At 46.4% G+C, this 24778-nt stretch overlaps 1 protein-coding gene across 1 annotated transcript; it reads right to left on the reverse strand.

Moving 5' to 3' along the window:
• Positions 1 to 344: 344 nt before the first annotated feature.
• BEND4 (BEN domain containing 4) lies at positions 345 to 23639 on the reverse strand. Its single transcript, XM_035111818.2, has 5 exons — positions 23189 to 23639; positions 10099 to 10665; positions 8301 to 8392; positions 4800 to 5040; positions 345 to 711 (listed from the first exon to the last, which is right to left on the reverse strand). The coding sequence occupies exons 1-5, from the start codon at positions 23637 to 23639 to the stop codon at positions 494 to 496; spliced, it is 1569 nt and encodes a 522-aa protein (XP_034967709.2). The 3' UTR covers positions 345 to 493.
• Between the last annotated feature and the right edge of the window lie 1139 nt (positions 23640 to 24778).

Consider the following 24778-nt stretch of genomic DNA (forward strand, 5'->3'; position numbering starts at 1 on the left):
GTGGGGGGTGGGACTGTGTCTGGCCACTGTGAAGCTATATAGAGCTGTGGGACTGGTTTTCATTGCCACATGTCAGGTGGGAAGATAAAACCGCATATTTGTGCGTTAAGATGGCAAGTGGAGACTCACATATGGAAAATACAGGAAAGGAAATCTTTCACATAAAAACAGACAAACATGTAAGGCAGACGCTTCCTAGCCTGGCCTGTTTCCTGACGTGCCAACTTTCAAGGTATGGGTTTATTATTATTATTATTATTATTATTTTGCGTGGAGGAGAATTCTTTTCCCAACCCACTCAGAAGTAGGTTTGCGTCCTTCTATTGTGTTTGAGAAGCCTGGGCTTAGACACTATGGGATTTCACAGGAAGGCCTTGGATGAAACAAGACTCTGAACATGCTTTGGGTTCTGAAGTCACGTCAAACAGCACATCAAACACGCAGTCTCTTTCACTGCCCCAATACACGTGTGTGTGTTTCCTCCTCTTTGCCATCAGTCTCCAGATCCATCGTGGATGCCCCTGTTGAAGAGGTCATCTTGCGAACTGTGTTGCTCAATCCCTTCGTAATACGAGTTGCCGTTGTGCAGAAACGTCCCCACCGCACGGCCTTGCCGTGCATGTCCCACGGCATCACTGAACACCTTGTTTATCTGTTCCTCAGAAGGCATCCACCAATCAGGGTTGGACGTGCAGTGCATCCTAATGAATTCTGCAGGAAAATGTGGAGTTAGCAACAGCGGCCCACTGGCACCATTAGCTCTCTCGCAAGCTGGGCAGTGGCAGGCGGATGCATCACATTCATACACCAGGTATACATTCTTGGAGGCAATGCTAAGAGAGCCAACCCCAAAGCTTTAACTCCTGCAACACGTAGTCCTTTCTCCAGCTCCCATCAGGGGCTTCAACACACCGTGCAAATTAACACAGTTAGTCCCGGGCGGCTGCACAGTATGGGTTTCCGAAAGCATTTTTGGGTTAGCAATTGAGGTGTTTGGGAGGGAAAGGAGTGATGGATGCATGGGATGTTAAGGAACAGCGGCAGGAACACGGGAAAAAGGGGGTAGAAAACATCTAAATAAATTAAGTAAATTAAAATACTGCACCAAAAAGTGGACATTTTGATTCTGTAAAATTAACACAGGGAGAACACACTGGCACGACTTTTCTTATTTTGCACAACTTATTTACCAAGTCAAGCTATTCTGAACAATGTTGGGCAGAAGATTCCTGCATTGCAGAGGGTTGGGCCCTTGTTGTCCCTTTCAAACTCCACAATTCTGCAGTCCTTGTTTTGCTGTTGATAGGGCATGTGGGATGGAGTTATGCAGGACTCCCAAGACAAGAGTGCTTTCTTTGCCATTTTAATTTTATGCTCCTTTGGATATTTTTTTCCAGCTGTTACTCAAAGCCATTGTACATATGCGACTGCAGTTTAATGAAGTTTTCAGAATTTTGAGCAACTCTTACTGCGAAATGCTTCAAGATGTTTTTAAATAATATGTTGTACGGAAATTGAGTTATAAAGAATGCAATTAACAAGAGTTGTAAAAGGGGACACAGCCTTCTACTCTGCCTGCACAAAGTGGCAGGGCTTAGGAAAAGGTGGCCTTCTCCCTCACCCTTCCTTGTAGGATTATTTCATGTTCTAGAAATATAATCTATGGCTAACAACTTGGGCCCCATTAAAATTAAACCTCCTTCAACATAACAAAAAGCCTCAGCGAGCCATTTGGAGCAATAGGCATAATGCCAGTTGACATCCACTTCAAATGTTGGGTGCTTCCACACAGCACCCTACTGTGGGGTTAGTGCCAAGCAAGATTTGCTCGGTGTCCATGCAATGCCCTCAGCAAAATGCTGTCCCACATCACCTTCCCATTTAATGTGGATTATTGTTTCCTGGGAAAATCTGAGAAGTAAAAATAAAACTTGCGGAAGGAGTAAATCCGGATCAAATGGGACAGAGGGTGGGATGGGGAATATGGGATGGCATTTCGATGAAGACGATGTTGTGTAGACACTGTAAAAAAAAAAAATTGCATGCAGAAGCCATACCGAGTCTACTATCGGGGACTGCGTGGAAGCTCCCTTCAACAGTGTCAAATGCTGTTGCAAGAAGCCACCAAACCAACAGAGATGTGTTTGAAACTGTAAGTTATGTTTTGCCTAATTCTCCCACTTAATGCTTGCATGCCTTGACTGGTGAGGTATATAGGCAATTTACGTGCAAAAGGCTTACCACCTGCATATATATATATATAAATTTAGTGTGCAATTGAGCACCCCAGTGCTGACATTTAAGGACAGCCTCGATCCAGCAAGGGATGGAGACTAGCATTCAGAAGCACACTTCCGTGCCTGTGTGCAGACAGTGCAAATGTGAACCTGGATGCAGATCCGCATCTGCATCACAAACAGATGGATGCATCTTTCAAAGTGCATCCCATTCGGAGCCCAAGTTGCCACCGTACTCACACCTGCTGCTCCTCAAGCCTCTGAGGGGCGATTCTGCTGCTGATGCTGTGAGCTTCAGCCTTCTTTTTGTTGAGAGTGGGCCTGCTCAAGGCTGACCACCCTGGACCTGAGCACGACAGCGCTGCCACTTGTAAGCCTGTGAGCATGAGGGGGGGAACAGCTGCCTGCCTGCCTCCCTCCCTCCCATGAAAGGGCTTCAGCATCAGCAGAGCTGCAATAACCCATACAGCTCAGCAGGTGCTAATCTTCCCGAGCTGTTAACAGTGTTGCTTCAGGGCGAGCCGGCTCTCAAGCAAGCAGGAGCAGGAGCTTGACAGCTGTAGCAAGTGTGCCTGTCAGGCAACCGAGGTGACAGCGCACAAGGTGTCAGCCCTGCAAGGGATACCTGGGTCCTGCAAATGCCAGTCGAATGCCTAGTGCTAATAGTAGGCCTGCCAAAGCCACTAGTCCTTAGCACTCGACTGGAGCCAGTGTGCTTGGCATTTGAAAAGTCCCATTCCGGTGCCTCGGCATTTAGATGTCGTAAAGGGGAGGTGGAAGAGGAAGAATTTTCTCTCTTCTGAAACGACCTGCTGCTTTACATGGCCATAGCATGACATGAAAAGAACACTGAAATAATCTCACCGTTGCTCTTCGAAGGTAATAAAACCCATTACCGTATTTACTTGAGTCTAATGCACATCTCTCTCTCTCTCTCTCTCTTTTGTTTGCCAAATTAAGCTGCGAAAAATTGGGTGTGCATTAGATTCAATGGCGCATTAGACTCAAGTAAATACGTACCTCGCTGCGAGCTCATGCTAGCCGGCAGTGGGGTGCAGGCTCTGTCCCACCTCTTCATTGAGGGGTGAGCAGCTGCAGGCCTCAATGGAGCAGTTTAAAAGCTAGCGAGAAGATGTGCAAGATCCTTGCAGAGGAAGCGAGTTACATCCGCCAGCAAATACTTTTGTTGTTGTTTCAAGGTTCTGAATATTGAGGTGCGCATTAGATTCGATGGGGCATTAGATTTGAGTAAATACAGTATGTGCTGACCTGGCAAGAGAGATCTATGGGTGGAAGCACATTGACACATGAGCAGTTGCCAGTCATCCCATCTCTCCCTGGTTTTACTGGTTGCATCTTTTGCAACTGGACCGTGCTAGTTGTTGTGTACTGTACAATGAGTTGTATGCAGCCAGGGCTAGACTGTGGCCATAAGACCAGGATATCGTCTGTTCCATTCCATTACGAATGGTTTCCATATCTCATTAAAAATGGACTTTGGAAACAATTCTCTCTCTTATTCTGAAGACAGTGTATTGATTTCAATGAAGAACCACATTTCATTCAATCAAGGACTAATCGGGACAAGAAAAGCCACCTGATTTTTTCCCAAACAGTGAATCCAAGTAATTAGATTTAAATGTGTAGATTAATCAACCTTAATCTATTTTATAATCAAGTTTAATTTAAAGTCTGATTAAAGTTTTAGTTGATTTGAAAAGCCAGGGTCAATTATAAGCAACGCTGCGGGTTGCGAACGTGCCTCCCGCACGGATTACGTTCGCAACCTGAGCGTCCACTGTAAATTAGTGAAGGAAATGTTAATTATCTCCAAAAGAGGACCTCTTTTGAGGTTTTTTCTTTAAGGGGGGGGGAAGCATGCTTCTCAATGCTGCTCAAACTTTCTATATTTATGAACACTTTGCATTGTCTACTGAGGAGCCCTTTAGCAGCCTACAGCAAATTCTGGGGCATATTCTTGTCTAGGGCACATGCTCTGTTCACATCAGGCCAGTTGGGACCTCATTGTCACCTAGCAACAACTGAGAGCGCATCCTTGAATACATCCTCACATCTGTGCACTGCAGGGGGAAATGGGTGGTGAGGAGGAGGAGGAGCAGGAGCAGGAGGAGGCAGTCTTCCAGAGACACTTTCCAACCTGTGCTAATTGTCTTAGTGAAGAATCCCCGAGTTCCCCAGAGCACAGTCTGAAAACTGCTGGATAAACTGATTAGAGAGGTAAGTGATCAGTCAACCCATCTCCCATCGATTGATGGCGCAACCTAAGCCCCATGAACCCCATGTTTACAGGAAGCTCCCTGTTCCTTCTAGACCAGACATCTCCAACCTGGTGCTCACCAGGGGTTTTGGACTACAACTCCAATCATTCCAACTAAAAGAAGTTATCCTGGCTGGGGCTGATGCAGTTGTTGTCCAAAGCCTTTGGAAGGCACCGGGCCACATGAGAGAACAGGAAGCTAAGCCTTCTTGCCTAAAAGCCCAAAGCCAATGCGGTGAAATGGAGATTGCGTATGGTGGACACCGAGTGAGAAGATGTAGTACCTCTGAGACATGTTACTTTTACTGGATCCAGAGGGCGTCTTTCAGGACCAGTGTCTCCTGACTGCACTGACCTTTTCCTTTTCCCAAGGCCGCACGAGTACTTAAGCTCATCGGTGGTGAAGACAAATCGGATGAGGTATCGAAGGAGCCGCCGCCCATCTTTCTTTGAGGAGTTCACTGCCTCGTCCCACTGTTTGCTAGTGATGTAGACAGGATAGTTGTTAAGCAACTGTTTGCTCCCCTAAAAAAAATGAGAGGAGAGAGAGAGAGAGAGCAGAACAGTTTCCTGGTTTTTCAGAAGGCTAACAGGCAGAGAAGATGAAGTCAGTTGCCAAATAAAATAAAACAGAAATTAGGCAGCTGTGAAATGCTGACAGTGAAAACATAGGCTGATGGGAACAAGGACTTGCTCATACTGAGAATGAGCATTAAAAAAAAATAATCATTTGCATTTTCTATAACAAGAACCAGTGAGGTATAATGAACACCTTGAGAGGAAAGAAGCTATTTATAATGTACTTTCGCAGGTAGGTTAAAAAGTGTCAAGATCCAGTGATTGGGAAAGCTATTTAAATATAATTTTCTTTCTTCATCTATTAGAATGTGCAAAAATGTCTTTTGAAGAGTGTGATCAAACAGGCCTTTCAATGGCAGCTGACGGATAGCTACTTCAGACGCTACTTTTTATAATAATTCCATTTACATAATTAACGTATTACCTTTTGTTTAACACCCTTAGAACCTGACAGCAGTTAAGTTGCAGGGAAAACTCTAAAGCAAATAAACAAAAGTTACAAACCCTAAGTTCCCAGGGCAGCATGACTATTAATGAATTCTACATAAAGGCAGATGACAGCTTTGTGGGGTGGACAACTCCCCACACAAAATCTCTTGGTTGCTGTTTGCTTAGGAAGCCCATAAACAGGCATTCACCCTGATAGAAACCTCTGGGGTTCTGTGTAAGCTTCAGGTGGGGTTCCTCCATGAGACTATCAGTACAATGGCTTGCACTCAACCACCAAATATTCTCCTGCAACCCACAGTTACAAGGATGTGCTATGGATATGTTATTGGACACACTCTTAGTGAACAGTTGAAGAGAACCAGCAGTGAGGTCCACCAGGCCTGGCTCAAACAGCCTGTGTGACTCAGATCGCAGCCCAGAATCCTCAGCAGCAGGTTAAGGTTCCATGTTGGACTCGTAACTAGTTCCTCAGCAGACAAGTCAAAGCAGAGAAGGTTCCCTGTAGGAAGCAAATATACAAAACCAGGGGGTGCTGGGCCCCCATGAACTCGGCCTCCCTTTCTTAAACACAAGGTAAATCCTGACACACACTAATGGTTCAGGGTAACGCTTAACTGCAATAGGCATCTCCTGAAGCTCTGGTGTGGGTCTAACTGTTGGTGAGGGACACTGAAGGGAGAACAGGCTATTCCAAGCACCTGGAACAAAGTTTCACTCATCTAAAGGGAGCTGAATTGGGTGCCATTTTGAGTCTTATCGGGTGTTTTGTTTCCTGGTCAAAGCAAGTGATGAATAGTTGGGCTTTGAGCACTGGAGTTGGAGGCACTAAGATTATGTATAACCTGCACATTTCTTCCTACACTCTCATACAAACCTGCTCAACCTATATATTTGTAAAGAGTAAACCAATACCATCTCCTGTGGCAAACATGTAGTCTGATCCTAAGGGTGCTTGATTGGTAGCAAGACCCAGAGAGTTGAATGGGACTTGCTCCCAGGTAAGCAAGATGTCTAGAATTGTTGCTTTATATTTCACGATTTGGGAAGGGGAAAGTGTGTGAAACATTGATGTTTGCTTAACTTTTCCATGTGATGAGTATGCAGCAAGTTGCCCTCCTGGTCAGCACAAGATTTAGGTCGCTTTGCCTGTGGACATTTAAGCCTCAACGTGTAATGTAAAACCCTATATCCATATGGCTTTTGGGGGAGGGGTGTTCAGATCTCACTGCATTTTTTTCTTGGAGAGGATATTAAAGTTGACCTAATTACAAATGGCGCTACTCAAATATCTCCCTCTTTTAACAGTCCGACCCCTCAATTATTGTTGAGTGTGTGCACAGTGGTCTAATTGCAGCTTGCTGCACTGAACTCTAGACTTAATGGCCACTGATTTCTGTAAGTAGTATGTTACTGGACACAATAACCCTTTGTGAAAAGTATGCTGTGTTTTGGCAAAAACTCCTGTGATGTAGTTAACCAACTGAACAAAGCACATTTTAACCTCCGTAGCAGCAAATGATGCTATCTATCCATAGAGCCAGACAGAAACTTACAAAACAGAATGAAAAACCTTCTAACGTAACGTTATGTGGAAATATGTAAAAAAGAAAGAGAGGCAATGTTCAGGTATGTGCCTTGCATCCTGCTTCACAGAGGCCTCACCTACACCGTCAATCTACAGTGCTTATATATTTTGGCAACTGTTACAGCTTCCTCTAAAATATCATGTGAACTGAAGTTCGGTTAGATACTGAGTGTTTGCTGCTACAGTTCCCCAAGAAAAGCCTCACCTAATTACAATTCCCTACAAAGAGGGAATCACTGTTAAATTAGCCTGTAGAGAGGTCATGGATCAAAGGCTGCAATTGTTCACCACAACACAGCAATGGAATATGTTTAGCTAGTGCTAACATATTAGATGTCTCCCACAGCTGCAGTGAAAAGAACTCATTTCTGTAGGACCATCTCAAATTATGAATTCAGACAATAGCAGAAGCACATCACCAGCTAATCCTATGTGGAGAGAAGTCCGGATGATAGCTGAAATGGTCACATCAAACTTGTAGTTCACACATGGACTGGGTATATAAGTTTTACCGGTACAGTCAAACTTCAGTTTTCAAACATCTCAGCTGCCGAACGTTTTGGAAGCCAAAAACCCAGGAGTGAACGGCTTCAGAGGCGCGTTTTTCGATTCCCCCCCATTGACTTTGCAGCCAGCCCTTTGATCCTCAGTTTCCGAACGTTTCGGAAGTCGAACGGTCTTCCGGAATGGATTATGTTCAAAAAACTGAGGTTCCACTGTAACAGGGAGTAAGTCTCAAGTTTCTAATGCTTGTCCACTGTATGTATAACCTTTAACATCAGTTGGGGTCTATTACACAATAATGTCCACAAAGAGGTGTTATCATTCGGGTTAAAGTTTATAATGTTTGATGTTTTATTGTGCTATTAATTCTGTTGGGAAACCCAGCCAGGTATAAATATTCCCCCTGGTGGGGGAAGGGCATGTAAACAGCAAATCTTGCTCCAGGATGTGTATCATCAATGTACCTAGGCTGAGAGTGAATGGTTCTCAGTGTCTTGTAAATGTAGTAATGTACTGCAGAAGATAAATGAGAGTTTTTCTGTTACACTTTTTTAAAAAAAAATAATAATAAAAGGCATATTCATCCAGCATTGAATTATTTCCCTGTGCACACTTGCCCACTGAAGTGGCCAGGCCCCAGGCACTTCTTATCACCCCTGTACAGTACCTCTGCTGGCTGCTCCGCTGGCTGAGGAATCATAAGCTGATTGTGATGCTGAAGAACAGCCTTCAAGTAATCTAAAACAGTCTGGCAGGGCACTGTAGGAAAAACAGGGGAAGTGAGTGTACATCTGCTGCTTATTGTTAAAAAGGCAAACGTATCAGCGAGTCAAAACACTATTTCACAAAAGCGGGGTAAATCCCCAGAACAGTTTTGTTCCTGAGGTTTGCTCCTTTGTGATGTGGGAAGGAACCCTCAGCAGGACAGCCCTCACCAAACCCCTCCCGGGATTTTTGCAAGACTAAAGAAATGCCTCCCTTGGAAGAAAGGTGGGGTAAATATTGGACAGAAATGTAAAATAAAGTAAGGGTGAGAAGGGAGAAGAGAATACAGAGATGTGGTGGCAGGAAATGTGGTTCGAGCATGGGGAAGTTGGCTTGCAGGCAACCATACTGTGCATGATTTTGATGGGCTCACCCATGTGTCAATCACAAGGCCACCTCCCCCACTTCTCGCAGCAGCCCCTAGACCAGGCACCCCCAAACTGCGGCCCTCCAGATGTTTTTGGCCTACAACTCCCATGATCCCTAGCTAACAGGACCAGTGGTCGGGGAAGATGGGAGTTGTAGTCCCAAAACATCTGGAGGGCCGAGTTTGGAGATGCCTGCCCTAGACCTCCAGCATGAAGCATGCCTCTTATTTTCCATCATTTGGGGTGGATGTGGGCAGAGCAGTCACACCTAGCAAGACCCTTCAAGCTACGTGCAATTTAGTAGATGAGCAAGTCACTAAGTGCAGGTGGGTGAGGAAGGCCCATGCCAAATAGCATCCTGTCACACTGAGTGAGCAGTTCAGCGCAGGCTATTCATGACAGCTGCCAGCAGGAGTACCCAAATACTCCAAGCAAGAAAGGGAACAGACAATGAATAAACCAGTAGGAACTCTAACAATGTAAGAGGAAGTTCGAGGCAGGAGTAGGGAGAAGCAGGGGGGAAATGTGAATGGCAAGTGGGGTGGATGGAGTTACATCACAATGTTGTCTGCACTGGTTGGCAGTGGCTCTCCAGGGCTTCAGGCAAGGGTCTTCTAGAACAACGGTGGGAGAGTGAGAGAGGGCAGCAGGCTACAAAATGCTACCTGGCCACTGACGCCTTTTCTCATTAAATAGGGGCCTTGAGATGCTGGTTCTAAAGGATGGGAGTTATCTGGTTCTAAAGGATGGGAGTCTATATTGGGATGGCCAATGCAACCAGGGATGATGGGAGTTGGGAGTCCGACACCACCACCCTTGGTCTATGTTAAGTCATCTGAGGACACAGGTTACGCCAAAGAAATGTGCTGGAGTATACTTACGCATGTCTCACTGGAATTTGTAGGAGGCTAAAGGAAATTAGCTAAGTAGAGTTTTCCAAAGGGTGGGTGCTACACTCAAAGAGGCCCTGAAATCCAATTTGAGAAGGAGGGAACAGCCCTCTGGACTTGGAAAAAAATAGATATTCCTTTCAGTTGAACAATAGTACTGATAGTATGTTAACCCATTTATTTAGCCATGAAGGATGATGTTTTAAGGACGGAACACTTTATGCTGGTTATGCTGCTGCAAAGTGACAAGTAACAATATCCTGACATGAAACGTGTTTATTCGGAACTATGCATTCTGGTACATCAAACATCTATGGTGGCCTTGACCCTTAAACCAAACAGCACAAACTGATGTTAACAGGATTTATAGATGCTAGTCACTGGGCCTTGCATCTTATATATCTACAGCGCTAGATGTCTCAAATGGTTCTGTTAGGATTACCTGGAATGCTCTCCAGCTTCCGTCGGAGTTCCTCGTTTTCTTGTTGCAATGAAATGACCTCCTGCTCCAGCTCTTGGCAACGAGGACAGTAGCCTTCCTCTTCTTCTTCCTCCTCCTCCTCTGGAAGCGTGGAAGAGGATGGATGGCCGTGGGACTCAGAGGTTGCTGGGGATGTCCATCCACCCAGTGTGTGCACTGGAGAGGTTGAAAGTGGATCCACGTCGGCCAAATGGCCAAAATCACTCACGGAGGAAGCATTCTGAGATGGAAAGCTTCCAGAAAGCAAATAGTTTTGAAGGGAATCGGTAAAGACCCTCAGAAAAGCAGAGGTTTGCTGCTTCTTGTGCATGTACTGCAGCTCTAGGTCCAAGTTGTCTGACACTTGGCTATGGACCATTTTCCCAATCTGGCACTGCTCTGGTCTTTCACTAAAGCTCAGGCTCTCCTGCTTAACACAGGAAGCCAAAGACTGAGTGCGGCTGTTGTCCAGAAATTTCCCACCACAGTTTAAAAGACTAAGAACCCGGCTGCACTGCTGGGCAAAGGCATCCAGAATCATACGGCTCTCTGAAACAGAAGAGGAGACAAATCACAGAAACCCAAAATAGAGACAGTCTGGTTGGCTAGCTGGATAGAATGAGGAAGTAGATTACAGTAAAAAATCCAGAATACATTATGGATGAAAATAGCAAGACAACATCACAAAAACACATTAAATTCACCAAGGGCCTGCATCATCATAATCATCATTACTGCCTCTCTGCACATGAACCAACGCAGGCCCTGTGTTTGGCACCCAAGGCCCTCCTATTTGTGCCCCTTCTGGAGGAGGTGCTGAGGATGGCAACAGAGAACAGGCCTTTTCAGTGGTGCCTCCCCACTTATGGGGTGCTCTCCCCAGGGAGCTATGCTTGGCGCTATCACTATCTACTCTCAGGTGCTAGACAAACACATTTTCCTCTACCCAGGAAACTGGTCCTTAATTTGAAGCATTTTAGATATTTGTGGGCCCTTTCAGTGGGTGGGATGTGTTATACCTGCCTTTTATATGCATTGATGTGTTCTTGGCATTCCTCACTCCCCAAATACTTGATGAGGAGAGGTCTGAAGCCTGCTTTGGTGCAGGAGGAGAATCTTAACTTTCAGTAGGGAAGGGACATGTGTGTGCAGAACATCCAGACGACTGGTGTATTGCATCACCAGCATGTTGGAGAGGTATAATGGAACTTTAAAGACACTATCTCAGCCCATGCGGAAGCTACTTTTCCATGACAAGGTCCTGTGTGGCACAGAAGACTCTTAAATAAGCCAGTCACACAAGTAGGGCTAATCACATAGTTCTTTTGGATAAATAGTTCTCACTTGGCTGGGGAAAGTATCCAAAGAGCATTCCAGAGAGCCAGAGTGATGTGTTGCACAAGATGATGGCTTTGGGCTGGGAAGACTTGGGTTCAAATCCCTTCTTTGGCCATGAAGCTCAACAGGTAGCCTTGGGCAAGCCCCTATGACTCAACCTCATTAACTTGTTTGCCGCAACGATCACAAGCAAGACAAGGTTATGCACACCTGGCCTATATGAAGAAAAAAGACAGGACACAGATGCGATAGATAGAAGCATATGAGAGAGGGAACTGTCCCCTTTGCTACCCAAGTAGCAGCGCTGCATGAACCCTCAACACATTTCATGCATGCCCTGACCCACTTGCTGACAATCAGTGTGGTGATGGTAAATTTTGGCTCGCACCAGCACTTGTTCAGAGGGACCAGGGGCCAAAGGTGGAGGACACCCAACTGCAAAAATGCCATTTTCAATTCCATTTTACTGAACAAATGGACGTAAGTATTGTCAGTCTTGCACTCGGATGCAGAACTCTGTAGATCTCACACACCCGCAGCAGTCTAGTCTACAAACACCTGATGAAAACTTCCTTCCATACACCTGCGGGGTGAACAATATGGCTAATGGCTAGTTTGTCCCCCTTACAACCAGTCATTCCTCCCAGCTGCCTTTCCTTCATAACCAACCCCACCCCATGTGAATGCAACATCTACTTTGGCCCAGATACCCATCCAAACGCAAGACACTCCAGGACCCTGGAGAGCTCCCAGGAACTACAGAAACTCTATTCCTTATCCTAGCCCTGATGGATTCTAAAGGTCGAAGGCCACCACCCAGCATGCTGTCATTTTAGACTCTGGAAGATGTCCAGGGGTGCCAACAGATTTTAAGAGACCAGTATATTGTATGTGGCTTAGGCCCTCCAACCCACTCACCAAAGAGGACACAGATTTGCATAACATTCACATTTGCTCTGCCATATGCAAACGTGTGTCCTTTTTTTTTGCAGGTGGTGTGGAGGGCCCAAAAATAAAACAAGTGGTTTCACACATAATAAAATGTCTGACAGACAGAATGTGAACAAATGAAACTTTCCAGGCTCAGCCTGTTGAATTTCTGCCTGCCACACCGTTGTTAAATGCAGAAGAACCCTGCTTTCCCTCATTGCCAACCCTAAACCAACCACACCTGACAATAGACAACTCTAAACCAATCCTGGACACATTTGGTGGAAGGAAGCTTCCACAGGAGTCACACAGCTCTAGAGAATGAGAAAACAGGAAACAAAAAACTAACGAGAGACTCCTGCTAACATCATGATCAGATGATAAAGGAATAATGAAAATGTAAATATCGGTATCAGCCTCAATATAAGGTTGCCTTCCCTCATTATTCACTCACTCCATTTCTCTTTTGAAAAATATCAAAGGAAGATATTGATTGGAACTTTGTAATTCAAATACACAGCAGTTTTTCATCCGTTTTAATCCTATAATCAGATTCTAGACCTGAAGCTGTATTTACTGTGCGCATTTTAATCAGGATGATCCCAAGTTCTCAGAAGTTCTCTGCACCTCCTCCATCCACAGAAGAAGCAACATATGAACGGAGACTTCAAATTACATTATATATGCTGCGTTAAGTATTATGATTTCCCCTAGATTGTAGGCATGATCCACTTTTGATGCCGCAAATTTAAATGTAAATGACTTATTACATTTTAAAACCAGGAAAAGATAAATTTGTAGATATGGTAAAAGGTAAAGGTAAATGACCCCTGGAAGGTTAAGTCCAGTCAAAGGCAACTATGAAGTGCGGAGCTCATCTTGCTTCAGGCCGAGGGAGCCAGCGTTTGTCCACAGACAGCTTTCCAGGTAGATATAACACCAAATGAGTAAGGAAGCTGTTGCTGTCCTGAGTCTCTTTTATTTTTAAAATCAATTTTACATATTGAAAAAACGATAACACTCATAGTATCAGACTATGTTGGGTATGTTCCAACCAATAGCTTAAACCAGGGATGACCAACATGGCACTCTCTAGACACTGTTGGGCTCCAGGGGTGTCTCCAGCCTATTCCTATTTTCAGCTGGGATTCAGTCACATGTTTGCAAATTCACGCTGTGCCATTATGGTTGACTGGAGGTCCTGCACAAACAACATGTTTCCCCGTAAGGTCAGGTTTTCTGTGATAAGGAAAAGATGGGAAAACACACTGAACAGTGTTGGTAGCACTTGTTTTGACACAAGACCACCTAACCTCCAGACAAACGAATCAGAATAAATGCTCATGAAATAATCAGTGCTGTCTAACTACCTCTCTGCAGAGTCACCAGGGTGGATGTGCAATATACAGGGCATCTGGAAGAACCCAACTCTCACCAGCTCCACTCATCATGATGAATGATTGGGGATGATGGGAGTTGAGATCCAGCAACATCTGGAAGTAACCATGTTGGCTGCCCCAGCACCAGTTGTTGCAAATCTTAAAACCCATGTGCACCTCTAGCTATACATTTTGCAGTGGTAGATGGACCTAATGGGCATAAGTCACGGTAAGAGAGCAAACATGTGTGTGTGTGTGTGTGTGTGTGTGTGTGTGTGTGTGTACGCACACACACACACACACACAGGCAATTATATACAGCTTGATATATTTACATTCATTAGCCAGACAATGCATGTTTATTTCTTATAAAGCAACTGAGTAGAATATCTGTATGTTTTCTTTTGTAAGAGGGCTAGTAAGAGATTTTATTTGAAGAAGAAAATTGACCAAAGGAATCCATAACATTTCCCTAAGTGTCATATCCTCACAGGTCCTGGGGTGATATTCTTAGGAACAAAAGGGACAGTCTTGTGCTGAGCAAGAGGGAACCCCAGCTGATGAAGTATCTCAGCCCCAATGACAAAGCATGAAGGTAACAAGCTGTGTGAGTTCAGCAGAAGGGTAAGGGGGAAAAGGGGAAATCACTCTCCCTCCCTCTTATTTGACCTAAGAGTTCTGAAGTACAGTATTGGAAGCAGTGTGCCAGTTGCTAGGGATAACAAGGGGGAAGAGTGTGGTTGCACTCATGTCCTGCTTGCAGGCTTTCCATAGGCATCTGGTTGCTACTGTGAGAACAAGATGCTGGACTATATGGGGCTTTGGTCTGATCTTTTTATGCTCTTAACATGTGGAGCTGATCTCAGACTTTTGTTGTTGTTGTTTAGTCGTGTCCGACTCTTCGTGACCCCATGGACCATAGCACACCAGGCACTCCTGTCTTGCTCTGCCTCCCGCAGTTTGGTCAAACTCATGTTCGTAGCTTCGAGAACACTGTCCAACCATCTCGTCCTCTGTCGTCCCCTTCTCCTTGTGCCCTCAATCTTTCCCAACATCAGGGTCTTTTCCAAGGATTCTTCTCTTCTCATGAGGTGGCCAAAGTATTGGAGCCTCAGCTTCACGATCTGTCCTTCCAGTCCATGGGACTCTCAAGAGTCTCCTCCAGCACCATAATTCAAAAGCATCAATTCTTTGGCGATCAGCCTTCTTTATGGTCCAGCTCTCACTTCCATACATCACTACTGGGAAAACCATAGCTTTAACTATACGGACCTTTGTAGGCAAGGTGATGTCTCTGCTTTTTAAGATGCTGTCTAGGTTTGTCATTGCTTTTCTCTCAGACTTTACACCTGGCTAACTAGCAATAGGGAGACGTGCAGTTACTCTTAGCTTTTTCAGCATATATGCTTATTTTACATGGCGTTAGTTGGTGGTAAAGTTGTGCACCTGGCAACTGCAGAAGCTGTCATAATAGACAGATGGTGTGAAACAACAATGTGCCCATTGAACATTCTGGTATGGTAACAGTACTAACTTAGGGCTGAGGCAGAGGCGATATTTGTCATGTGGTTTGCCATTTTTGTGGTTTAACAAAGAACCAGAAAGAGACCGGGCAGGAGAGAGCCAAGCCATATCAGGACCATGGAGAGAGAAAAGGCTGTAACCCACAGTCTCAACTGGAATTATCCCACATGCTTGCAATTTGCAATGAGAGGAAAGGTCCCATTAGCACCATATTGCAAACATGCAGGGGGATTCCAACTGGAACCCCAATCTCCTGGTCCCAATCCAACATGGGGCCCCACAAAAGGAAACATGAGATTACTACAGTCACAGGAATTGTCTTTCAAGAAGCTGCATTGGGTTCATCTAGCTCATGAGTTGTCTACACTTCCTCTAGAATTTCAGGTGGCAGTCTCTCGTTGGGAGATTCCAGGGATTGAACGTGGGATCTTTGGCATATGAAACAAGTGCCTTTGCCACTGTCCTCCCTGCCCTGCCCACTTTTAGGTAAGCAGCAGCAAGGCCCTTATCAGGAGGGCAGATCTATGCCTATAGGGGCCACTTTTGAAACTGACTCAGCATCTCATACTAGCTTTTGGCCATTGGCCACTGGAAAGACAGGAAACAAATAGTACAACAAACAGCATATAAAGTAAAACATACAACCCAGATATAATGCAAGATGAACAAGCTAGGAATAAAATCACTGGGTGATGAGGTGGCTTAGTGTCATTAGGTAAGACAGGTCTGTAACGTCAAACCATATTTTGTGCAACAACTCTGAGGAATGTTTGAACAGGGTGCACACACCCTAAAAACTAACATGCACAAGTCCAAATCGTGCCATCAATTCTCTTCCCTCCTCCCTTCAAAAATATTTTTGAATCTACCTTGTGATTTGGCCTTATGTGCATTGGATTTTGTGCAGGCAGACCCTGTCCAAACATTACAGTGACATGGGCTGTTCTGGAGGTGCTGGAGATAGGACAAAAGTGGGAATGACAGAAGGGGCAATCTCTCCCTCTCACCATGTGTACAAGGAAGGGAGGTGAGAGCAACTTCTGAAATGCACGCTAATCGTTCTCCTGAAAAAAATCACAAGGTATCCCTGCTTCAGCTCCAAAACCAATCTCTCCCTATTCTTTGGGTCTGTGTAACTACGATCCCTGTGGGTTGCTTTTCTGGTGCCCGCAATGGTTTTATATAATTAGGTAACTCTCCGCCTGAAGTGACTAAAATGTTTGCATTGTTAACAAGCCTCATTTTGTATACAATTCATTCTTCCTTGAAAAACAATCCTGCAATGCTGAAACATACGTGTTTCTTCAGACACACACACAGAAATTTTTTAACAGCAGTTGTACAAAAGTGAAAAATCTTAACGGCAGCTTCAATATTCAGCTGGTGTGCTGCTGTTTTGCTGCTACTTTCCACAACAGCTCTGCATATCTCTTACCTAAGCGTAGCTTCCATTCTCTTAGACTAATAATGCAATGACATTCTGTATCCAATCATATTTACCAGACAGTTAAATGCCTTCTGAAGGGCATTCCAATTCTGCAAAGACAGCACTGGTGTTTTGATAATGAAACAATATTCTGATCCCTCCTTTCGACCCAGTCAATCTGAACTCCCTCGAGGACATGAAAAGCAGAACAGAAATAATTTACAAGTTTAGAAGACCTGTTTATTTAATGGACATTGTGGGATCTACACAGAAGATGTGACAGTGAATGCAAATATTCAAAAAGCTTTATTGGCAGGGCAGAAAGAATAACCACATTTTAAATCATTTACTTCTTCCATTCTGTAAATCAAAGATACCTTCATGGGATCTGCAGGAACTGAAGAAAGCAATGAGCTACATGAACTTCATAACAGTTGAAAATGTTTGCAGCTTTTTGCAAAAATTATTGGGAACTGTAGTATGATGAAAGTGCTAAGAATGCTTGCCAATCACCCTTGAACTGTGATTCTGTTGGGAAAGAATGACTATTACACCAATTTATATTTGTGGTGTAGATACTCCCTGTGAGAACAAGAGAAGCAATTGATAGGACTGTAAGCAACAGAATGGGTGTCACACAGATCTCTGGAATGTGACGACACAACTCGTTGAATTGCATGTCTTGGTCCTACCATGTGTAGAACACCCTGAGCGATCTAGGGCATTCTTCACGACACATACATGCTGCACTCACATGAAGCGCATCACATGTGATGTTCTTCATGGGATTCCGACTAAACATCAGGAAGAACCTTCCAATGGTAAGAGCTGTTTGACAGTGGAAAAGACTCCCATGAGAGGTGGTGGCCTCTCCTTCCTTGGAAGTTTTCAATCGGGGGTTGGATGGGAAAGGGTTTGGGGTACACCTGTGTAGCAGAGTGAGAGATGGTCCCCCCTCGCAGAGCAGTCTGACATCACAGGGCAATTTGTGCACAAACACATGGGCAGGCAAATCACAGGAGGGCTTATTGTCAACCTCCCTTCCATCAGGCAGTGAAAAACTCCTCCATATTATTAGCCCCACCAAAATGATTAGTTCCTTCACACAAATTCCCCAGGGGCATGCAAAGGAGGCCGCTCACAGCACATACAGCACGCACACTAAGGGAGGGGCATCTGATGGATGCAATGAATTCGAAGGAAGCAGCCCTTTAAAAAAAACAAATGGAAAAACCACTGTGTTTGCTGGAAAAAAGGCAAGCAGCCATCAAAGCGACCAAACCAGGCTTTCATGCAACCTGCAATCTCTTATATAAATAAACAAGCAAAGGCTGTGTCAAAATGAACAGAAGAGTTGAGATGCCCATTGCTATCAAAACCAGATGGTTGCCTCCCAGTATTCAGCCTGCTCAGTCAAACCCTGACTATTTTCTTGGACCCTCAGTATATAAAACGGGGATGCTGTTATTTGTGATGGCAAACAAAAGCAATCATGCCTGCCAAGCACATACTATAACAGTCAGCCTTTCAGCTCTGCTAGACAGAAAGTAATTAGAATGCTTTTAATGTCCAAAAGAATGATGCTGATAGGCTGCCACAGATGTGTAGATTTATGAATATTTATACGGTGGTTTATAGCTGACACTTTTATCAGTTGAAGAAGATAAAATATCTGCCTGACTCAAAAGCTTGACAGTCAGGTTAATAAAATCTCATTAAAGAGAATGACCTATGCAATTATATAGGATTTATTGTAATTCATTTTTGATTGTAGTCTGCTTAAAGATGCAATTTCCCATTTCCTGGTGCCAAATTTAGGCTGCATATCAAGAACTACATGGGCTCTAACACCAAGCCATCAGTAGGAAAAGGAGAAGAGAGAGAGAGGGATAGAGAGAGGAGGGAGAGTTGCATTTAACATCTTAGTAGGTTATACCTTGAGAGAGAGAAAATATTTTGATCTACATCTCAGTTAACACCCCCACGCCAAGGCTCAATAAATTTATTTATATATATGATATATTAAAAACAATAAATCAAATTATACGTGCCCATCTATTTGGGGGGGATTTTTTTTAACACTCTGTTTTCTGCTAATGGGCTGTATCTAGAGTCTGTACAATTTTACAGAAAGCAAGTCACAGAAGAGTGAGCTGTCACTCCAATGGTCATTTCTGTCCTGAGTTTTTTCTCACCTCATTGGAGAAGCAGTGTGCCGCTCTCATCCAAAAGATCAGGTCACAAAAAAAAGCAATAATCTTGATCACAAAGCGACGACAAGAAGAAATTTCTACCAAATGCTAACCCATTTTCAACAGAAAGGTTTAGGCAGCACATGAAAAACTTTGTTCAGAGGCTGTCTTAGGTTTTGGTTTTTTTTAAATGTTTATCTAGCAAGAGTATCTACAACAGTTATTACAAAATGAAGGAAAAGTCCCCTTTGGGGGCAGAAGTCATATGTGCATGATGGAGACAAAAAGTAATATAAGAAGCCTATTGTATGAGCCTGCAGTACAGTTAGGCCATGTTGAGATTTTTGAAATGCAAGGGGTTGGATTAGATGACAATTGGGAATAGATGACAATTGGGAATCGCTTCCAACTCTACAATTTTATGATTCTGTGACTATTCCTGCTTGTAGCATCTTTCCAATGATTCAGGCTAAGCTCATCCCTATTTCCAAAGAACCATTTAAGATCTATTATTATAATCATTTACAAGAGAACAGCTTAGTTTCTCCTCTTGCCAGCTCCTCCCACACCATGAACCCTTTGACCTTTTTTTTTTACATCCATATTTTCAGTTCTATCCTATTACTCCCTGAAGGTTGAATGTGCACCAGGGGAGATAATTTGTTAAATAAGGTCCAAAACAAGATAGGCAAGCAAGCTTGTGTTTGTACTTTTGGTAACAGATGAGCATGTTTAGCCTGGAAAAGAGAAGATTAAGGCGGACACAGGATAGATGCTTTTAAATATCTTGAAGGGCTGCCATGTAGAAGGAGCAGGCATAATCTGTTGCTCCTGAGACAGGTTCAGACTGAAGGGAAGCAGAATCTGGCTGAACATTAGCAGAAACTTGGGAAGAGCTATTTAACAGTGAAAGAGGCGACTTCAAGAGTAGGTTGTCCTTCTTGGGAAAAACTGAAGGAGAGCCTGGACACTTGTCAGTCGGGGATGCTGTAATTGCAAGATTCCACAAGACCAGACCTGATATGTATCAGAATGAGTGGGGAGGCGACTCCCAGGCATCAGAGTGGATCCTTGTAGAGGAAGCGAGATGAACTTGAATGCAAAAAAGCCCAGTCCTTCAGCTTTTCCCTAGTTGGCTCTCTATGGCAGTGCTTCTGAAAATGTGGATGGGTCCTCTTGGGGAATGTGGAGAAGGTCCAAGACTCCTAGAAGGCAGGTGCAAATGGTTTTTTTTTTTGGGGGGGGTGTGCGCACAGGGGGACATGGAAGGAGGAAGTCACAGCCAACAGAGAGACTTTTCTTGCTACCGCCCAGACTGCTTTGCTAGCCATGGGAAGTTGCAGAGATGAGCAGGCATCAGCTGAGGACGTCTGGCTTCCTTCTTCCTCTCCTGCCTCCTTTCCAGGAGGGAAAGGAGGGAATCGGAGGCCCAGCCTGCATACTATATGTTTAAGACAGTATTATACCACTTTAAACAGCCATGGCTTCCTCCAAAGAATCCTGGGAACTGTAGTTTGACAAGGGTGCTGTTAGGAGTTGTTAGGAGACCCCCCTACAACTGTCACAGTGGTTTAACTATCAAGCCCTCTTCTCAGGGTACTCTGAGAATGGTAGCTCTGTGAGGGCAATAGGGGGGTCTCCTAAGAACGCTCAGCACCCATAACAAACTACAATTCCCAGGAGCCATGGCTGTTCAAAGTGTTCTGGTGCTGTTTGACATGTATAGTGCAGATGGGGGCTTGTAGCAGCCACCTAGTCCACTTCTAGGTGGGAGTGCCCCCAAGCCACAAATTCATACACCCACTTGTTCTGCAAAGATTTGGTACACTTATCTGACAAATAGTTGGGTTTGGGCACACAATCGAGAAAGCCTTTTCCAAGGTCAGTGAAAACGGTCCAGAATCCTGCTCAGCAGTTAGTATCATGGAAGAGAGTATTGTGGACGGCAGCAAGGACTGGTCAGAGGAGACCAGGGGTAGGGAACTGAGGGGACACACTCCATTTGGGGGAATATGGGCACCCACTATCCCTACCTTCCACTGGTAAACCATAATCCCCCAGGTCCCAGCTTCCATTAAAAAAAGAGAAAAAGTTTCTAGAATTGGTAATATTTTAGGTAGGAGACAAAATGTGCACACAACATTCTTTTTTTTGTGAGAAACTAATCTGCTGCAGACCAAACCTATCCATTCTGAAGGAAATCAGCCCTGAGTGCTCACTGGAAGGACAGATCCTGAAGCTGAGGCTCCAAAACTTTGGCCACCTCATGAGAAGAGAAGACTCCCTGGAAAAGGGAAAGATTTTGTTGGGAAAGATGGAGGGGACAAGGAGAAGGGGACGACAGAGGACAAGATGGTTGGATAGTGTTCTCAAAGCCACCAACACGAGTCTGACCAAACTGCGGGAGGCAGTGGAAGACAGGAGTGCCTGGCGTGCTCTGGTCCATGGGGTCATGAAGAGTCGGACACAACTAAACGACTAAGCAACAACAACAACAACAACAACTCTGCTGCCCACCTTGAGTGTTTTACTTCTCCTACTCCTGAAAAATGCCTGGTGATGCCCATCCTGGGCAGCAACCTTCCTAAGGCCACATGCCCAGGGGGAAAAGCAGGTAGAGCAACAAGTGGGCTGGTTTCAACACACATTCACACACCCCTTTCTATCCTTCATCACACAGGTGAGCAAAAGGCACTATCACAGTTCAGGAGGTATTTCGGCCAAAGAAGAGGGTCTATGAGGTGCATGGCTTTGGAAGAGAAGGTGTGGCATGGAAAGAGTCGTCCTGTGGGATAGACAGAGAAGCACGGAGGACTGCATTTTGACCCTTTGGCCTGAGTTTTCACACCTCTAGATTAAGTCCTGCTGCTACATTCCCCCTCCACGCCCTTCTTCCCTTTGGCCTGGCAGCTGTGCGATGAGAGGAAAAATGGTGATACTGAAGAGAGCAGATTTGCTCCAGATGCAGATCCGAACACCAGGAAATGTTCCCCACAATTAGGATCTAAAGCGCCCCACAATCTGTAGGGTGTTTTGCACACTCCCTCCCAACAGAAGGCTGGCCGACAGGTAACTTGCAGTCCCCAGAGGCTACTCCCTAGCTTTTCCCAATTTATTCATTTCTAAAGGAAGAGAGGCTGGGGGGTCAGCTCATATGCAAATTCTTGGAGGGTGTGGGTAGGATGCAGGCTGTGGTTATCATCAGCCGGCTTAAGGTGCTTTGTGCATGGGCAGAGAAACTCTTTTTTTCATTCTGCTATGTATTGTCGATGTTTGCATCTGGAAATTTAAAACTGGTTCTGAGGCTGAGCAATTGTGAAAAGCTTCTGAAGGGTCATGGGTTTCAGATGAAGTTGGGGAGGGTGAGGAAGACCTTCCCTCTAATATTTTAAGAACCCATCCATGCGAGATACTCAGACTTATCACCAACCACAGTTTTGAACCTTCAGCTCCACTGATCTCTCTTTCACGCACCTTCTGTCAAATATAAACACTTTCCGCCTCTCCAGCTATATCCAAAGAACCCTACAGCTTTTAACAGCAGGACAAGCAACTGAAAGCCCAAACAGCAAAGATGGATCATAGTCAGCTTGCCTAACGCTTTGTCAGCTGCAAGGCCGTTTCCAAGGATGTCCATCAACATGCAACTCAGCAGTGACATGACGCCTAAATGCAGAGGTGACCTCCTTGGTGTGTGAACCAATGGCACCAGTTCCTCATAAGGACTGGTGCAGGGCAGTTGCCAAGAGCATTAGCTAGGGGACTTCCAGTTCCCCTCTCACCTGAACAATGATTTATTCCTCTCATTCTCAGTTCCCTCTCTGATCTGAAATACAATGACCCTTGGACCAGCCATACTGTTGCAAGTGCAGGAGTCAATGCCTAGGGGCTAAGGTCCCTTCAACACCCCCCAATAAAATATTTGAGGGGGTCAGACCCCCTCCGAGTTGATGGGCATTGACATTCAAATGGTGTGCCTGCAGCGCATCATGTGATTGATTATTTCGTTCAAGTTGGCACCCCTGGTTGCAAGCGTCCTTAAAATGATGGCTAGCGATCACTCTGAACACTGCGAACGCACTCCTCCCCCTACAAAACGGATTGTCGCACGCTCTGCACATGCCCAGAGGCACCCTTGCTACTTTGCGCAGCGCCCTTCAGAATAAGATTGGGCGTCTGTGTGTTAGAGGGGAGGAAGCTGAACTTCTCTCCCCGCGAAGGCATGCCAGAAGAGGCACCGCATGCAAACGACCCTGTCCAGCCCCCTCCGCCAAAGTTGGTACCTGCGCTGAGCTCCAGGCTGCCGCTTCCCTCGTTGCTGCTGCTGCTGCTTGCTGCCCCCTGGTGGCCGTGGCCGTACCTGGCCGACGACGAAGCGGCGGCAGGAGCCGCTGCCTGATGTCCCAGCTGCGGAGCCGGCGTCCTGGGCGGGTGGCCCTGCGAGGCTCTGGCGCCGTTGTAGGAGCCGTGCGCCTGGTAAGGCAGCTGGTGCTCGCTGAGGGACGACGACGAGCCGACGGCGGGCAGCGGCTGGAAGTGCTGCTGCTGCTGCTGCCCGACGCCCGCCCTGACCTGAGGGATCTCCACCATGGTGGGTCTCTCGTAGCGCTTGTTCAGCGCCGGTCTCCGGCTGCTGGGGAAGGTCTTGAGGGCGCTGTAAGGGCTGCGCTGCTGCTTGTAGATCTTGGCCACGCTGGGGCCCTCCTCCGCTACCGCCTGCATCGCCTCCTCCATCGGCAGCGCCCGCTTGCTCGCTCGCTCGCGCTCTCCAGAGCCCCGTCTGCCGCCGCCGCCGCCGCCGCCTTCGCGCTCCGGAGCCCCGTCGTGCGGCGCTGGGGGAGACGCGGGCGGGCGGGGGGGAGTTGGCGGCTGATTGACACGCGGCCTCGCCAATGCCTGGAGGGAGAAGGGCGGCGAGGAGCAAGCGAGGGAGCCCCCACCCCGCCCCGCCCGCTAATGGGAACGGCCCGGGGTGGGGAGGCGGGAACGCCTCAGGGAGCGCGGCGCGCGGCGCTGCTAGCTGTGCCTCAGGCGCCGCCGCCGCCGCTTTGCCCGAGAAACCCGCGGGGGCGCTCGTCGGGAGTGGGGCACGACGAAGCCGCTCCGTTCCCTCTGGAGTCAGGGCGCCACCGCCGGCGCCTCCTCCTGGGGCAACTCCGCGGGACTCCCGCGTAAAAGCGCGCCTCGGCTGGCGCAGCGCGGGAACTTTCTCGCGCTCCAGGCAGGCACGTTTCCTTAGAGACGTCGCGCGGAGATGGGGGGCTGGCTGGCTATCCGACCTCCTGAGTTTAAGGGCGCAGAGGAATCCTGAACGGGGTCCCCGCGCGCACCCTCGCCCGCCTCCGCGCAACTTCTTCGCGTTCAAGCGGGAAAGGAAGTTTGACTCCTCGAGCTGCCGCCCCTTATGAACCGCGTGTTTCGGTGGTGTGGAGGGTGTACACGGGTCTCGTTTCCCCCTCACGGGACCGGGATCACGCAGGCATCTTTCCGACGACCTACTTGCCATTCACCCCAGAGCCTCTCGCGTCTCTCTCTCTCATCTCTCCTCCCTCCCCCGCTCTCCCGCCTCGATTTCGCGCTCCTCGGCTCCCATGTTAGCGATGGGATGGAGGCCGCTGAGAGATAAAAGTATTTTTTTTGGGGGGGGGGGTGGTCCAGGGAAACCGCCAGGGCCGCCGAGAGCGCGACGCAGAGGACATTTTGTTTCTCATTATGCCCGAGCCGTTTCCTGGCGAAATCGGAGAGGCGGCGGGGCTGTAACTCAAGCATGTCAGATTTCCAGGAATCCAAGAGATTAATCACGTCGCTCGACGTGATTTGCACAAAAGGAGCAGGAGGAGGAGAAGAAAGCGTGCTCGTCTTCCTTGGCCTCG

The sequence above is a fragment of the Zootoca vivipara genome, chromosome 9 (assembly GCF_963506605.1).
Source record: "Zootoca vivipara chromosome 9, rZooViv1.1, whole genome shotgun sequence".
Lineage (NCBI taxonomy): Eukaryota > Metazoa > Chordata > Lepidosauria > Squamata > Lacertidae > Zootoca > Zootoca vivipara.